The sequence below is a fragment of the Doryrhamphus excisus genome, linkage group LG20 (genome assembly GCF_037039965.1).
Source record: "Doryrhamphus excisus strain RoL-2023G ecotype Guam linkage group LG20, RoL_Dexc_Guam_v1.1, whole genome shotgun sequence".
NCBI lineage: Eukaryota > Metazoa > Chordata > Actinopteri > Syngnathiformes > Syngnathidae > Doryrhamphus > Doryrhamphus excisus.
Window position 1 is genome coordinate 8,698,424 of NC_136376.1, and position 18,237 is coordinate 8,716,660.

Sequence of the window (18,237 nt, forward strand, 5' to 3'; positions counted from 1 at the left end):
CCCTGGTCTCCTAGCTGTGAGGTCTGCGCGTTAACCACACGACATGTATATATACATGGGTATTTTTATTTGTGTTGATTTATGTTTGGTTTGGATGATGTTCAAAATAATGAAGAACAGTTTTATTTCATGTTTAGAGGGCTCTAATGTTAAAAAAAATTAGAACACCATAAACAGGTTTTTCTAAAAATAAAGTAAAGTAAAATATTCTATGTATTAATATTGAATCCTACTCTATAGAAGTTCATTTTTGTGAAGCCTGTTTTTGGAGAAAAAAATAAAAATGTAAGTTTTTTTTTTTTCTCCTAAAATCTGCAAATTGTAGGGCTGTGAAAGCTGAATCACTGTACTGTACTGTACTGTTTGTTTTTTGCCCCCCTAGAGGAAAGACTATATCACTGATTGGGTTCCATAGACCCATCAGGGTCATGAGCAGCCCCCCCCCCTCACCTCGTCCTCCATCCTGCCCCTGAATGGTAGCCCTGATTATCTCATAGTTTTGCTGGATATTCCCTTGTCTCGGCTCTAAAAAGGTCTGCATTATTTCCAGTTCTCCAAACTTGTCAAAACCAATTTACTGTCCTATTATTCCCTCAACTGATTTCACCACCACCCCTCCTCACAGCCCCTCACTCCACAAATCCTTGACCCTACGCTTTTCCTCAATCGAAACTCCCAACACGACCTGTGCAACCCCTAAACTCCCTCCATCCCCGTCATGTGGACTCCAGTAGGTTTTTTTTTTATTGTTGTTGCAAAACCGCTACCTTTTCTTTTCAGGGTAAATTCTTTCATGTGAGGGTAAACGATGGTGGATCAGCCTCTCACACACATTAACGAGCCTTTGTGCAAATGAAAGCAGACAGTGAGTCACTGGCGAAACTAAATAAAACCTGTCTATAATAGAGAGCAACCAAGCTGAAAAATGTGTGCAGCACTTCTATCATCATATCCTGCACAGCCCCCTCAACCCCCTCCCTCCATGCCGCTCCCATCAATTAGCGCCTCACCAGCGACAACACAGAGGATCTTCATTAGTGGAGAATGCTCAATTATATCAGTTGATATTGCTTTCCAAAATTAATTATCCCACTTGCATGGCATGGCTGACTGAGCCTGCCCTCACCCCAGGGCGCAACAGTTACTGATGCGATTTGTGCTTTTGGCTCCAAAGTCTGCCTTCCCTTTCTTCGCTTTGTGTTACCCTTCTTTTCCTCTACACTCATTTAGCACAATCAATACCATTGATCACCAATCACAGCAAAGCCACCCTTTTCCACACGGTGCTTGCTGTACTTGTATTATCCAGCTTTACCACACACAAAAAAAGTGCTCCTCCTGTAAGACAGATAGAATTAGTTCTACAAAAAGCTCATCAACAGATCCCTTTTCTCTGTATAATCCCTGATCCTTTGCTTATCCTACAGGGAATAACAAAAATAGACAGCCTTTACTTCAGCTATACAACAAAAAAAAGAAATGGTGCAAACAATGTCTCCTCCCGAGAGCAGACTGTGAAGGAGGTGCAAACTGCAGATAAGGTGAAATGCTGGTGTCTCAAAACTATGTTTACTTCTGCACTTCATACCCACGTGGATTGCCGTGATATCTGAAAATGTGTTATTGTGATGCAAATCACCTATCTTGCTCTCAACACCTTTTCTTTAAAAAAAAAAAAAAAAGTAAAATACTTGAGTTGGCTTAAGGTAATAATGGTGATGAGTTCACTACAGTGGAAACTTAAAGGTGGGTGGACCTCTGATTTCAAAACAAAAAAAGTGTAAAAATAAGTTAACCAATGTTTTAAACATGCTCAATGTGACCTCTTGGATGAGTCATTGCTGTACTCTTGATGTCATTTTAAAGTTCTGGCCATTTGTGGATAATGGCTCTCACTGTGGTTTGCTGGAGTCCCAAAGCTTTAGAAATGCCTTTATAACCTTTTTCCAAATTGATAGGTTTCAATTACTTTTTCTGGGGAAGGCCAACAGAGGTGTGTATGTGGGGGGCGGGGGGGGGGGGGTCACTTTTTCTACACAGGACCATGTAGATTTGGATTTTTTTCCTCCATTGATAATAAAAAGTATAATTTAAAAACTGCATTTTTTGGACTATTATTTAAATTTGTTTGATGATTTGAAACATTTAAATGTGACAAACATGTAAAGAAATAAATCAGAATGGTACACACATACTACACATATACATACATCTATACAGACACATACACACACATATATATACATATATATATATACATATATATGATATATACCCCCCCACACACACCAGTGACTGTTCTTTGATCATAACTCCAAAGAGGGATTCACTGACACAGTCAGACATTAGCCGAGAAACCGAAGAAGACAGAACATTACGAGGAAGACACAGTCTGAATATAAAATAATACCTATAGCAATTAAATAGCCGCTTGTGCCACAGCTCACATTTAGCAGCAATGCAGTAGTGTTTATTTATGGCTTGTATTGTGATCTTGGGCCAAGTATGTCCAAACTAAGACAAATAATATCGGAAAAAGCGGTAAGGTGGAACTTTGAAAGAATAAATACTTTTTGAATGCATTTTCTTTTATGTTTATATGGTCATGGGTATTCTGTTGACATTGTCATAATTGTCTAAGATGCTGTCAACCAAATTTTAAAAACTGTGACACCAAAATCACATTTACAAGAAAAAAAATATACAGAACCTTGGTTAGCGTCCGTCCCCAGTTAAAGTTTATGACTCCGTTTGAGTACATACAATATAGCACACATTTTGCGTTGTTAAAACACAACAAAACATCCCTCCTTATTAGCATCCTATTAGCTAGCATTACATTATAATATGTCACCTGTCTATGATGTCATCAGAGGTTGACTCTCAAAAAAAGTTAACACGAAACACATGACCGCACCACGCACCCTGTTAGCTTAATGTCCACAATGAAGTAAGCGAGTGTTAGCATGTTGCGTTAGCCTATATCTCACTCCTTTTTTAACCAACATTTAGTCAACGCAGGTAAATGTTTAGCATGTATTAGTGTGTTAGTGGTCTCTTCCCGGCTGCCGAGTGGTTAGCGTGCAAGTTCAATTCCACCCTCGGACATCTCTGTGTGGAGTTTGCATGTTCTCCCCGTGCATACGTGGGTTTATCCAGCTAAAACTCAACCTCTGACATCACTTCCTGTCCACACCTCTAGAAGAAATGTATTGCAACACACACAAGCCCACTGAATGTCTAATATATTGGGTAATATGAGCGCAAAGGTGACTATAGGGGTGTTATTTCATGCTCAGAGGGCTCTAATTATGTTAATAACCATATGTACAAGGTAGCAAATAAGAGTTGTATGATCTAACTGAGAAAATATTTGATTAATGAACAAAGAAATTGTAACGCAGGCCTCACAGCTAGGAGACCCGGGTTCAATTCCACCCCATCTCTGTGTGGAGTTTGCATGTTCTCCCTGTGCATGCGTGGGTTTTCTCCGGGTACTCCGGTTTCCTCCCACATTCCAAAAACATGCTAGGTTAATTGGCGGCTCCAAATTGTCCATAGGTATGAATGTGAGTGTGAATGGTTGTTTGTCTATATGTGCCCTGTGATTGGCTGGCGACCAGTCCAGTGTGTACCCCAGATAAATGGATAAAATATAAACACTTTTTCCATATAATTGCATTCAACTTTAGCCCAAAATTCCTGCCTATATGTATATAGAATATATGTATTACCGCTCCAAATTGTACCACTTTTGGGCAGTCTTGTTGTATATGGAAAATGAATGGACTGTATTCGAACTCTATAGTTGATGATATAACATAGTATATACCAAAAATGAGGGTGTGTAGTAGAATCAGTCAGTCTTTGCCCTCTAGTCGGTCGGCCTCACAGAAGGTGGGCCAGTTAGTTATGTTTCAAAGTAGCTCAGGCAGGGGAACAAACTCATTAAACATCATTCTTCCTCTCCTCTCTTCATGATGGCCCCTTTCTAGCCCACCCTCTCTTCCTCTCTCTGTTTCTCCTCTTCCTTGTTTCAAAGACTAAAAAGCCTTTCTGCTCCTTCGTCCGGAGGTAGATCACTTTAATTCTGCTTCACGGATCTTTTTCAAAAAGACCCAAGACCCGGGGACCTCAGAACCGTTGACCGTTGGATGAACTCAGGCCGACCAGCCGGATCCTGGACGCTTGTAACGCGGCCATCGTCTCACACGCTCTTATTGCCCCCCAAAGCATGTTGGGTTTTTTTGTCCCCCCCCCCTTCCTATGACTCCAAAGGCATCAGTATTTGAGCACTTGCTACCACTTGTCACACTGTCTGCTCTTGTTGGCTGTCACTTTGCACAGAGAGGCTGCTTAATGATTTAAAAGTACATGACATGGAGTGTATTTTGCATCTCCAGCCAGGCTGGGACTTGCCCCATGAATGATTTTATATGACAAATCAGCCCTCAGTAAAATATACATCTTATATATGTTTATTGACAGTGTTTATTACTTTAAATTGACTGTGCTATTACTTGCTGTTATCACAAACTGGCCATGTCTATAAACTGGTGGTTAATACGGAAAGAAAGATGCAATCCCTTGCCTTCTATTTTTCCACTTCCACCCATAAAGGGCAGGCGGATGAAGGATTTGTGGTGATAATGTTTTCAGGTGCCAGAGATTAGGGATTCCAAGTCCAATAAAAAGAGCACAACTGCTATGGCGATGACCTTTGATTAGATGACATATGTTGGTAGCACGCTGACATTATTATTGCCCACTGATGAATTCATTTGTGTCGTTATTGAGTTACTCTAATGCTTTTACAGATCTTGCAGTCAATTAAGAATTGGAACCATTTGAATCACCCAAAGGTTATCAGCTCCAAAATCACCCAAAACAGGATTCACAGAAGCGGTGGTGAGTAGGTGGATACTGGATACCGGAACTGTTCTAGTAAAAGCTTCATTCTATTAACCACAGAGCAGCCTATAGTCACCAGGGGTGTGGCCAATAAAAGCACCACTAGGGTCTACAAAACATTGGAGTTAATATCTGTGGCTGTAGGCAACCCCCTCAATGGACTTTTAAATCAACTCATGTGGGCAGACAGAGCAAATCATACTGATTAATGATGTGTCCTGTTGTTACCAACCAACTTGTTGATACTGAAATTTCTCCAATTAAGGTTTCTATTCAGGTAACCACCGAGTTTAACTTATTTTTACACCTGTAATATAATTATCTTTCACAGCGAGATGCATTAGGTGCATCTATATGTGACTTTTTATTTACCCTTACATAGTCATTCTTCAATTATTTCCTTTTAAGAGGTTATTTTAGGCTTTATGTTCAACCATTTAGGAACTCTTTCCAAAAAAGCTAATGAGTACTGACTTGCTGCCAATCTGTGGACATGAGCAGACACATCACACTGAGCAGTCCTCCAAAACTCACAGTTTGGGGTCAATCTATATTCCCCTACAGGGTGATATCTGTTTGTAAGGGGGGCAGGGCTGCCGTACGTCACGAGGGAGAGCAGACAGCGAGCGAAAGTCAAAGAAAGAAGATGACTTTTGCACCTGTTGAGTAATTATATAATAGGAAATATCCCAACTGACAATCTACCTGGTGGGCCAAAGATGTAAGTCAACTGAACAGAGGTTGATGGATCATTGCAGGCATGTATGGAAGGTAACAGTGTGGTTAGACTGCCTCCCAGTGGCCATTGTGGGAACCTTCATGATTGGAAATATACAATTTCCATGTAGTTATGACAGATTTTGTGCATAACGGAGTGATGTTTGTACATTCTCTCGTCACTTACAATAAATAGTACTAATAAACACTCACAAAGGAGGAGAACTGCTGCAACACTTGCTTTGCATAACCAAGGAACTTCTGCGCAAACTGTCAGAAACCTTCTCAGAGAAGCTCATCTGCATGCTCGTCGTCATCACTGGCCTTTCCACCTTACTGCGGTTGTCATCGTGACCGACTTGAGTGGGCAAGCGCTCACATTTGATGCCGTCTGGCACTTTAGAGAGGTGTTTTTTTTTTAACCAATGAATCCTGGTTATCACTATACAGGGCAGATAGCAGACAGTGTATGGCGTCATGTGGGTGAGCAGTTTGCTGATGTCAACATTGTGGATGGAGTGGACCAATGGTGGCGGTGGGGTGATGGTACAGCAAACAGATGCATTTTGTTGGTGGCAGAGATGCCCTGACGATATCGTGAGGCCCATTACTGTATCACTTGATGTTGCACCATGATAATGCAAATATAAAAACAAGGTTCTTTTTAAAAAAAAACACACATTTATAGTTCCAGAATTCACCGTGCATTTACATTGACAAAGCTTCATTATGTTGCACCTCACAAACAAACATCCTATCAAAATCATTGATTCTTGCATTGATCGGAAAGAGAAAAACACGATGTATGAACATATACAAAAAACATGTATTATCTCCGTGTCTACAAATATCCAGTACACGGGAATTCTTGCACTCATCAACACTAGACTAGCTACTTCCTGTTATGGTTTGGCAATGTATACATTTATACATTATCTTGGGTATTTCTGCACATTGTGTACAAAATTGATTGGATTGATCAGAGCCAGCCTTAGTCCTTCCTGCCATTGTATTTACACAAATAAGGCCGTTGTACCTAAAATCCCTGAAATGCAGTGCATTAACATGCACATACTGTAGGAGATATGATTGGTGGCGTAAAAGCCACCAATCAAATGTAATGATTTCTGAATTAATCAGGAACCTACCAGCTACTTCCTGTTGTCTGATATTATTACTGTTCATTGATTGTCGTTGATGGGTGTCTGGGATTCCTTTGGCTGCAGCGCCGCCCACGGATCCTCCAACATGGACGGACTAAAGTATTTCTCCACTGAATCAGAAGAATGGTCCTGAAAACAACACACATCAGAAATAATATTATATGAAACCCATTATTATGTATGTCAGGTTTTTTAAAGGGGTCGTATACTTTGAAGTAAGGTCACATGACCAATTTGAGCTTTGTGATTGGTTAGCTCATCTGTTGTTTTTAAAGGTACCGAAATTCATCCTCACATATTAGACGTAACAATTACATTAAAATATGTTGTGTTTGGTAATTGGACTGGCGAAATTAAGTAATAATTGACCCTCAACCAAGTAAACCAGGCGCCATTTTTTTAAACTTATCTGCACCTTCGAAGCTGATGGACTGAAGTTTTGCGGCCGCTCAAAACGGTTTCCTCTTCTTTGTGCCCTCTCTCCGAAGTCGCGACCGCCGCTGCCGAACACCGGAGACCCTCTGAACCCCCGTCCTCTATAACCGGATCCTGCTTGAGGACCGCCCCAGTGTCCACGGTTATACCCAGGGGAATACCTGGGAGAGGTCGGTGAGTACGAAGGGTAGCCCCGGCCAGAAGCTTCTCGATGGCCTCTGTAAGGGGGACGAGCCCAACTTGAAGGCGGAGAAGGGAAACTGTCATTTAACGGTGGTCTTGCAGGGAGTCGGTCCATGTTAGCTTGTCAGTTTGTTTACCGGATGGAGGAAAAAACTGAACCGGAAGTAGCTCTCTGCGTTTGTCGCTGTCGCCTGCAGCGCCACCCATTGGTCACTCAGTGAACCTTAATACAATTTGTCTATTGATGTAATGATATCTATTTATTTCTATTTATTTTAGTATAATTTATTTATTATCATATATATATATATATATATATATATATATATATATATATATATATATATATATATAATATTTATTACTTGGTTCTCTTTTTCTCAATTATAAAATGTTAACATTTAAACACAGGCTGTGAACAAACCATCAATAATTCATGTGATAGGGAGGAGGGGTAGGATTGAATAAATCGTAGGATTAAATCAACCATAACCTGAATATGAATACCACAAGCTAAAATAAATCAATAAAACGTCTTTGCTGTTTTTACAACTACAAATAACCAATGTGAGCCCTCTAGTTTGTATTGCCATCTTTTATTGCACTTTGTAAGCAGATGCTGTACAGCAGTTGTGCAGACATGTTACTGGTCAGTGTGACACAACCACCCAAACAGGACTGGGGCACATCTGAATACAGTCACGATTAGTTTATATCAAAATAAAATACGAAAAATAAAGTCCCATGATCTGATCAAGACAGCTATGACAAAGTATGACAAGTATCTACAAAGTTACATGAGGGAAGCACAAAACTGTTAATAATAATAATAATAATAATAATAACTGTGACAAATTAATAGTCACCTGTGTTTTACACAGCGGGCACATCAAAATGTGAACGAGCCTCCTCCATATGTTTTCTACATTGTATACAAAACAGACTAGGTTTTCTTTCTCTCTTGCATGCAAAGCTATAGTGATCTCTTAGTGCTGCATCGCTCTATAAAAGTATCTGCTGCTCCTTTCTCTTAGGAGGCATCACAAGGTGTAGGTAAACAGTCTTCTCCCTCAGTGGCTGTCATGGCAACATCATAAACAACAATAAACCCACATCATCATCACATGCTCTTTCTCTCTCTCTTACATACACGCACGTACACACACTCATTAATGACATGGTGCAGTTTGTAAAATGTTAAAGCACACCCCTGACACTGTACAATACAATGACACATCAATAATATACAGCATGATTAAGAGGATCCCGTTTACACAAGGTCAGTAGAAAATTCAAGCCCAGTGTGGCTTAACGAGTTCTTGGAAGAATGGTAACATCTTCCTACTCCTGTTCATTTTACAAGCAGATGAACATCTTTTTTTGTTTGTTGCCGTGTGAACAAAGCTTGTGTTAGATTGAACCGGAATGGCTGCTAACACTTTCCCATCTTGGCGATCAGCTCATCGCAGATCTTTGTGAGTTCCTCAATCTCTTTGTTCTGTAAAACATGTCAACAACATTTCACTGTCAATAAGCAATCATAAACACTCATATGCTTCCAATATGATCTTCTAACCCTGCTTGCTGTGTTCACTACTTTAATGGCAAAAATGCAGAGGTCCTGTACAGTAAATAACCATTAAAAGTGTCTTAATTAATAATAATAATAATAATAATAATAATAATAATAATAATAATAATAATAATAATAAATACCTCTATACTGGAAACTACATAAGCATAAAAGTGTCTTAATAATAATAATAATAATAATAATTATTATTATTATTATTATTATTATTATTATTATTATTATTATTATTATTATTATTATTATTATTATTATTATTATTATTATTATTATTACTATTATTATTATTACTATTATTATTATTATTATTATATAATAACAAAATACCTCTAAACTGGGAACTACATAACCATAAAAAGTGTCTTAATAAATAATAATAATAATAATAATAAAAATACCTCTAAACTGGAAACTACATAACCATAAAAAGTGTCTTAATAATAAATAATAATAATAATACATTTAAACTGGAAACTAACACACAAATTGAAAATGGCTCGTCTTCTTCAACTATTGAATCACAAGTATGGTATTTGAATTATATTTAAAATATATCTTATTTCAGATATTACATGATTTGCATTTATATATTATATTTATATTATATGGAAAAATTCTTTCTTCTAAGGTATGCAGGATTCATTTTGCACACGGTTAATGTGTTTTCTTGCCATATAAAAGGATAATCTGACTGACCTTTTGCTCCAATGTGCGCTCCAGAGAGTCCACTTTCATCTGTTCCTTCCTCAGACTGGCCTGGTGGGCAGCCTGCTCCTGCTTGGACTTGGCCCTCACCTGAGCTATCTCTGCATTGGCCCTGGAATCACAAAAGACACCCATCTTCAACCTTTAGAAAACATCTCATGGTAGAATAGTCCCAATCTTGGACACAGGAAGCTGAACAGTCTTAAATCTCAGACTGACAATGCAATATTGGAAAGCAGTATAATTGTCTCTGTCCTGGGTGCTAAGTAATTTCCATATTATAAACCGCTTTCTCATGATTGAACCCTGTGACTTAAACGATAATGCCAAAACAGAAAATAGTGCATTTCTGCAATAGAAGCTAATGTCACATGTTTTGAAGTCTTAAGCTGCAATCGTGTTTTGATCTGACAAATCTTGAGTTAAATTGATCAAGTGTAGAATTAGTACAGCTTGACAAAAAGGATCCCATGTCTCACACCGGGAACACCAAGAGGAGGCAGGATTGCAAGGTTTGTAGTGTCTTGCAGCGAAATTCGAAGTGAAAAATGGCGAGGAGTTATTGTACCTCTAATTCCATAATTTGTAATGGGATAAATGTATTTTCCTAAAAGCTAAGCTAGGTAGGTTAAGATGACAACAGGAGTGTGCAGAGACTCACTTGTCTAGTTTCTCTTCTGCATGAATCTTCAGAGCTTGGTACCGCTGTTCCTCTTTACGAACCCTTGACAGGTACTCCTGAGCACATTTCTTCAGAACCTCTTCATTCTTCAAAGAGGGACGGATCATTACCAGTCATTTGGGTTGTCAAGTGACCGAGTTTGCCACTTACAAGCAAAGAGAAGAAAAAAAGTTACCTTTCGGAAGCCCTCAAGGACATCTTTCATCTTCTCATAGCGTCTGAAGAGGTCGGCCAGAGACTTTTCCACAGAGTTAAGGTCGGCTAAGGCCTGGTCCTTTTCCACAATCAGCTGTTGGATGGTGTGGTGAGAGAGGGACTTCTCTTTCTGGTCATCCTCTGACACACACACACAGATGCATCACTTTATTTAGTTTAGAGATTATTAAATGGGAGATGTGTACAAAATATTATATGGATTTGTGGGGTAGCAGATTATTTACATCTACATTGTTTATGTGAACTACGTGAACACAACAATGGACCACAACGAACAATGAGTTTTGATGAGATACTTTTAGTGTTAAGGTTAATTAAAGTGCTTCCAATATGTCACCGGATTGGATGGCCAACCTCCAAAAACCTACTGATTAATGTGACTGACTTTTGGAATTCCGGTGGGAAGTTTGCATGTTCTCCACGTGCATGCGTGGGTTTTCTCCGGGTACTCCGGTTTCCTCCCATATTCCAAAAACATGCTAGGTTAATTGGTGACTCCAAATTGTCCATTGGTGGGAATGATTATTTGGCTATATGTGTGCTGCGATTGGCTGGCAACCAGTCCAAGGTATACCGCGTCTTGTGCCCAAAGTCAACTGGGATAGGCTCCAGCTTACCCCAGCCACTCTAGCGAGGATAAGCGGCATAGAAAATGAATGGATAGATGACTTTGGTGACCATCTAAATATGTTTTTTTTTTGGGGGGGGGGGGGGGGGGGGGGGCCTCACCAAGTTTTGAAATGTGACATTTTGTCCGGCAGTCCTTGAACACACCACAGTTGCATGCTGAAAAGTGAAACTAATAAAATATAGCTCCTTCAACGCTACCACAAATACTTTTTATGGCTTTTTATCAATCACTGGGTCGGAACGGAACTCCCCCCAGAGGTGGGGATCTACTATATTATAATAAATCATAACATAAACTATTTAATTTCTCCAGTATGTAAGTATCATATAAAAGCACAACTAGTATAAGCATGACAGCAAACGGAAAGAAAACACCATGGATTTACAGTACACCAATGTGTTCACATGAAAAATGAATGACTGGAATAAAGATAGGCAAGCAAACGTCAACGGACATGAGACAGACTGTGAGCATGTTTTCCATGACGAATGGATATGAGATGTGAGCAGCTCACAATCAAGTTGAAGCACAAGTCTGCGTTACTCACCTGGCATGCCTGTCAGAGTTATCAAATAGTAAAGGGGCAAACATGGGAGCAGAACAGAAACAAAAAGGGACTGTGTTAAGTCAAGCCGGGACAGCAAGGCACGTGAGAGCCAAAAGAATGTGTCCTGCAGGTTTCTGTCCAGTGAAAAAGTTCAAGAGCAAGCAAACAAGCACATATCAAAGCTAGCTTTCAGATGAAGCACCTTGACAATCAGTGGCAGTGGGTTGGAATTGTGTGCATTTGTCTATTCTTCCCTCAGTTTGCAAAGAGAGTGCAACAAAAAGCCGTGTCAGGAATTGTGACTGAAAAAAAATGATATTAATGTGCACTGAAAGTAAATAGCCTGCAGTTTCATAATGAACTATTTGTATTTAATGAAGAACTCACCAATCATTTGGGCAATCGTCTTCTCATACTCCGCAACAATTCTCCTACAAATTACAATATGATGTCATTAGAAGGTGAATTTCATCACTCAATACACAGAATATACAGAATGTGAACTAAAAATAACCCATCAATTGTTTATTTTTAAAATATGGGAACCTGTACATTGTTGTTCATGTTTGATGTTATCGATTTATTCTCCACATTATTATTATTTCTTACAATACGGGAACCAAACAACAACATTTTGTTGGCAATTTCACAGCTGTGTTATTGTGCAATGACAATAAAGGAATGATCCATCCGTCCATCCATCCGTCCATTCATCAATTCATCCATCCAACCAACCTTGGACACACAACATGAAAACCAAGTTGCCGATTTATTTAATAATTTTGCCCATTTTCGAGTTTGATTTTCCCACATCCGGAAAAGCAGTTTAACAGATACGATATAAGAGGTTTGATTAGAGAGGCCCCTCGTCTTAGACTCTTAGCCCATCTTTATCCTTAATGAAGTAAGCTCAATCCTATGGACACTAATGAGCAAAAGGCCAGATGGATTTTGACCCAGCAACTAACAATAAATTGTATAGAATACCCTTGAAAGTCTGTAGTTAATCAATAGTTTGGTGTAACATTTTAAGTCAGATTAACCACTTCACAGACACTCTTAAAAACAGACAATTGCACACTTTAAGAGTGTGCATATCTCTTTTCTCTCTTATGAGCGACTTACCTCATCTCCGCCACTTCCTGTCGACTGTCTTCGTATTTCTTCTGCCACTCCAGCACCTCCCTTTCTTTGGTTACAATCTTGGTTACAAAGAATAATGTGTGAGCTTTGCATAAAACAATACAATAAGTACTATATATTAAATAATATTAGAGGTATTCATTTAACAAAATGTTTATTATTGTGGTATTTTGGTTACCTTATTTAGCAGCAACTTTTTCAATGATGTCATAACAGTAATAGATCCCTACAGCTTAGGGTCAAACATGCGAAAAAGTTAGCATCAATCTGACTTGTAGGCTCCACTTTAGAGAAAAGAGGCACCCAAAGTGTCATTTTTGTGCTTTTGAAGTTTTCATGATGTCATAAACAAAACATTCTCCATCATGGATATGATAGCACCCACCAAAAAAAAGAGGCTTCACTACATATTTTAAAGCCTGCCTACTATCAGTCAGTCAACTCTGATGTGGGAGATGTAAGTTTGATTCTGTTGGTTTTCTTCAGAAAATACAATAACCTAGCTACAATATGTATCTCCTCCGGTCCTTAATGTTCCATTGCTGTATGTGATACTGTATGGCAACTATTATGCTTAAGTGCTGAGTTATTATGAATGTGTAATAGCCAAACACAGCTCATTAACAATATAATTACAGATATAGAAAGACTCATGGGGTGCTTTTTAAACTGTTTAAACGTCAACATCAAGGCTAGATGTTGGGTAACACTAGCGTGGAACCTCTGAAAATTACTACATTTAATTTAACGACCACCAGTGCAATGATTTTTTTCCATCATAGCAAAATTGTTCACCACACAATCAGGTTTTTAGTTTGTCAACTCGAAAAAAAGAAAGAATATTACAGACTTTGATAAATGAATACCTCAACCCGGCGTCCATTTTCATTCATTCATTCATTTTCTACCGCTTTTCCTCAAAAGGGTCACGGGGGTGCTGGAGCCTATCCCAGCTGTCTTCGGGCGAGAGGCAGGGTACACCCTGGACTGGTCGCCAGCCAATCACAGGGCACATATAGACAAACAACCATTCACACTCACATTCATACCTATGGACAATTTGGAGTCGTCAATTAACCTAGCATGTTTTTGGAATGTGGGAGGAAACCGGAGTACCCGGAGAAAACCCACGCATGCACAGGGAGAACATGCAAACTCCACACAGAGATGGCCGAGGGTGGAATTGAACCCTGGTCTCCTAGCAGTGAGGTCTGTGTGCTAACCACTCGACCGCCGTGCCGCCTGCGTCCATTTTCACTCCACTTACATATTGGCTGTCATTAGTGGTGAGTGTATCTTACCTCTTCTCTTGCAATTCCCAGCGAGTGGTCCAGATCTTTGGGAAGGTGTGGACTCTCCCCGTCGATGTAGCTGGTGGCAGTCCGGGCGTACAGAGTATTCTTGGACACCGAAGTCTCTGATGGTGAAGACACATCTCTGTGCTGCTTCCAGGATCCAGAGGAAAGGAGCGTGAGGAAAGGAAACATAGCCAGTTACATCCCGAGAGGCTGTTAAGACACCTGTAGATGCCGTCTCAACAGAGCACCTGACCCAAACTTAGGAGGAAGTATCAAACTACATCAAAAGGTACCACACAGCAACATCAATATGTAAATGAGGCAGGCTATAGCGGTGTTCCCGAAGACTTGGTCAGCTGCAGTATGATTGGATGAAGCAGTCTTCGTATAGCCAAGGGATTGGTTGATTAGAGAGCGTTTGTAACTGGTCCGGGCAGGGGGGGGGGGGGGGTATGAGAACAGAATACTGCAGGGATGGGGGAGCACACTGGATAGCATGGCAAACATGTTAGTCTTATGTTGAAGCACATTTTATGGAAAACTACTTCTGTGTTTAATGCATTTTTTAATACAAAATCTTGCACAGTAAAATAATGATAATCTTTCAGGATATCAATAGTCGCCTAAACGGCTTGAATCCTTAAAAAGGATTTATTCATTCAGCCTGGATTAGACGCTGACCACAGGGGACAAAATGACTGAGACGGACTAATACTGTACACCAAAGCGGAGTAACTGATCAGTAAATGATGGCTTACATTCTGTAATGGTGACCTTTTATTACAACGTTATTATAGTGTTATTGCAATATTAATGTTGTCTCACATCACAAGAAACACATGGCAAACACTTTATACCACAATCAGGATAAGATAGGGGTGTAACGATTCATTTTAATAATGATTTGTATCACAATATTGGTTAATTTAGACGACACAATCCGAAACGGTTCATTAACTTGAAACTTTTTTGCTAAAAATGTCTGACAGTGACTGACATGACTTGAAGTTTAATTTGATCATTTTTATTCACTTCTCTACCCCAAGTATTAAAGAAATTAAAGATAAATCTGATTTTACCAGATTGTTACATTGCAGGCTGCACAGTGGTTGAGTGGTTGGCACACATGGCTTACAGCTAGGAGACCCGAGTTCAATTCCACCCTCGGCCATCTCTGTGTGGAGTTTACATGTTCTCCCCGTGCATGCGTGGGTTTTCTCCGGGTACTCCGGTTTCCTCCCACATTCCAAAAACATGCTAGGTTAATTGGTGACTCCAAATGTGAGTGTGAATGGTTGTTTGTCTATATGTGCCCTGTGATTGGCTGGCGACTAGTCCAGGGTGTACCCCGCCTCTTGTCTGAAGACAGCTGGGATAGGCTCCAGCACCCTCACGACCATCGTGGTTACATTCTACCAACCAGGTCACCCGTGCGGCCCACTCAACAGGCATGACTAATCAATGTACGCCAAATCAAACTGTTTCACTAGTAAAGTATGAATAAAAATGCTATAAAAAAACATCCATATAAAACCGACACTTTTTTCCCTAGTATCAATGTAATCAATAGATAAGCAATGTTAGATCAATATGTGTTTGTCCGGAATGGAAAACTTGCTGATCACAGAAATTGATACATCGATGTAGCACATGAATCATGAACACCCCCGAGGATAAGATCAACAAAATAAACTCGACTCCATTTCCATCGCATACTGTTCTTACGTTACATATTCTATAGTAGCAGGGCCGCTATTTAAACACCATATAGTTAGTGACACCGAACAATCAAGGAATACGATGACGATGAAAAATACAAAATGTCAATGAACACAACAACACTAAGGGTTCTCTCCGGGAGACCTCACAAATAGTAAACTAGCACAAAAAAAAAAAATCACAGACAGCTACCTAGTTGCTACACATTATTGATGTAACTAAAGGAGCTAGGGGATATAGTGCAGTCTCTTAGTATTTCAACAGTTGTTTTAACTCTGGATGATGCCTAAAAGTCTTGAGGTCATACTTTAATGAAATAATTACTTATTGTATATTTATGCCAGGTGATGTGTGATTCATGTGTTGATAACATATCTATTAAACTAGCATCAGAACCCTCAAAAAGATGATGCTTGTATTTTGCATGTCTTTGCATAATTTAAAATGTGATCCATAGCAAATTGAGTGTTATTATGCTCTTATTACAGATCAATTGTGCAATGTCATACTGTCAAAATATCTAAGGACTGACCAAGAGGGAGTTAAAAGGGAAGGTCACATGGGTGGGTCTTCTTACTTTGAGTAAGGGTGAACCGTTGATGTTCCACCGCCGTGTGGTGGGTTTCTTAAGGCGGGACTGTAAAAATGTGTGGGACAACTGCTTGAGACATGAATTGGTAGATAGACTGGAAGCACCCAGAGAATGTTCAATGGCAGTGGTACAGTACAAACAATGGCCTGCTCTGGAATAGACGCCAGTGTTATTATTTCTATGTTATATGATGAAGTGTCGTGGTAAGCACATTCAACACAGCTATTATATTCCAGCACATTCCAACACATTGACCTGCAATAGATAGACTATACAAGAATGTGACTAGTATATTTTAAAATGAACCGCTCACAATGTAACCCAGAGGCAGGATATTAGGTCAGACATTACCAATCGCATTCAAGCCTCTCATGAACAGGCAACATGCAAAATAGAGGCAGGGGTCAAAGATGAATTAGCGCTCTGTTCCTCGGGCTGACAGAGCTCATGTTAGAGATTTTGCATGGGGGAAGGGGACTCGTATACTGTAGGTGACAAGGCTGTCAATGCAGTGGTGCAGCCGCCATGTTGATAAGGCCATGAGTTCACTCAAAATGGTGTGTTTAAGGAGAGGGATACTCATGCGCCATTTCTACAGTTCTGCTCAAGATGCACCTCTATGGCAAGATAAACACAAACACACACTTACAGCAGGTGCAGGCTAAATCAGCGCAGTACCTGGGGGGTTACATTGGAGAGGGAGGGGCACTGAGAGATGTTTTTGGCTATTTGTAGAGCCTCTATCCTCAGGGCAGCAAGCACCAGCTCCTCCTGGGCCGCTCAAAATGAAGGGAGGTGGGATGCGGCCCAGGGATGAGAAAGTAAAGGAAAAGCATCATATAGAAAACTTGATCAAACACCACACTTGGTTGTGTCTAGATCTCATTCACCAGCACACATAGGGATAAATAAAAAAGGCAAGGATGTGACAAAAATAAAACACAAAGCCATGAAAGTTCAACAGGTTGTTAACACACCTGCAGTTTTTGGGCGAAAGCATTAGGGTTGGTCTCAGCGAGGTCAGGCTCCAGGTACTGCACAGGGTCTCCACACTCAGACAGCCTGTCTAACACGGGCATGGTCTGGACTGAAGCAGGGGCCTCTTGGCTATTGAGCTACAGGGGGGGTTGACCAGGAGAGGGTGGGCACACGGGGGGGCGGGGGGAGGTCAGGGTCAGCATGGCAAAGCAAGCACTCAGTGGCTGAGCTTCTTCACTTCATTGAAGCATGTCCTCCTATCAGCTAGATCAGTGGCCTCAAACACGCGGCCCGCGGGCCACATGTGGCCCGCAGGACACTAGTTTGAGGCCCCCGCCTTGATATGAAAGTTTAATGTTAGTGCGGCCCGCGCAAGTTTGATATGGATGCTGTATGGTATCATGTACCCAGAAAAAATTATTATGTTTGATTAATGTTCATGTTAAAGGTTAAATAACTGTTATCCTCCCTATCCATGTGGAAGTGGTATGTTTTTGGCTATTTAAGTTTAAAGGAAATAACTTGAAGGCTACTGTTTAGGTCGCTAGCTCTCTAGTTTGCGAGTTAGCATGTGTCTCAAGACCTTGCAGTTGCGCAATATGTTGTAAATAAAAAAGTATAAATGTGACTATAGTCGTGTTTTGTCATGTCTACAGGGCTCTAAAATTAACAAAGCATTATTAATCTGAAAAAAATAATTTGTCTACCCACCAACTATATGTGGTT

General features: G+C 40.0%; 3 protein-coding genes across 15 annotated transcripts in view; all 3 read right to left on the reverse strand.

Moving 5' to 3' along the window:
* The window catches only part of unc5b (unc-5 netrin receptor B), a 142,522-nt gene extending 135,625 nt beyond the window's left edge, over positions 1 to 6,897 (reverse strand). Inside the window, exon 1 of the mRNA XM_058058493.2 lies at positions 6,777 to 6,897. The gene's annotated coding sequence lies outside the window, so the exon portion shown is untranslated. The remainder of the gene's footprint in view (positions 1 to 6,776) is intronic.
* On the reverse strand, positions 6,777 to 7,556 carry mplkip (M-phase specific PLK1 interacting protein). Its single transcript, XM_058058496.2, has 2 exons — positions 7,207 to 7,556; positions 6,777 to 6,920 (listed from the first exon to the last, which is right to left on the reverse strand). The coding sequence occupies exons 1-2, from the start codon at positions 7,522 to 7,524 to the stop codon at positions 6,810 to 6,812; spliced, it is 429 nt and encodes a 142-aa protein (XP_057914479.2). The 5' UTR covers positions 7,525 to 7,556; the 3' UTR covers positions 6,777 to 6,809.
* Positions 7,557 to 7,989: 433 nt separating this feature from the next.
* The window catches only part of tacc2 (transforming, acidic coiled-coil containing protein 2), a 46,883-nt gene continuing 36,635 nt past the window's right edge, over positions 7,990 to 18,237 (reverse strand). For 9 of the 13 annotated variants that reach the window (XM_078799353.1, XM_078799357.1, XM_078799352.1 and 6 more), the window contains 9 exons: positions 17,511 to 17,648; positions 16,519 to 16,578; positions 14,226 to 14,366; positions 12,907 to 12,983; positions 12,169 to 12,212; positions 10,563 to 10,723; positions 10,367 to 10,473; positions 9,697 to 9,817; positions 7,990 to 8,907 (listed from right to left, as the gene is read on the reverse strand). In XM_078799353.1, coding sequence (XP_078655479.1) covers positions 8,842 to 8,907; positions 9,697 to 9,817; positions 10,367 to 10,473; positions 10,563 to 10,723; positions 12,169 to 12,212; positions 12,907 to 12,983; positions 14,226 to 14,366; positions 16,519 to 16,578; positions 17,511 to 17,648 — 915 coding nt within the window. In that variant the 3' untranslated portion in view covers positions 7,990 to 8,841. The other 4 variants (XM_058059224.2, XM_058059223.2, XM_058059227.2 and 1 more) reach the window with 4 other exon arrangements.

Coding starts and splice junctions, on each gene's coding strand:
- mplkip (XM_058058496.2), bottom strand. CDS start 7,524: ATGGACCGACTCCCTGCAAGACCACCGTTAAATGACAGTTTCCCTTCT. Junction 6,921..7,206: donor TCAGTCCATCAGCTTCGAAG/GTGCAGATAAGT, acceptor TGTTGTTTTCAG/GACCATTCTTCTGATTCAGT.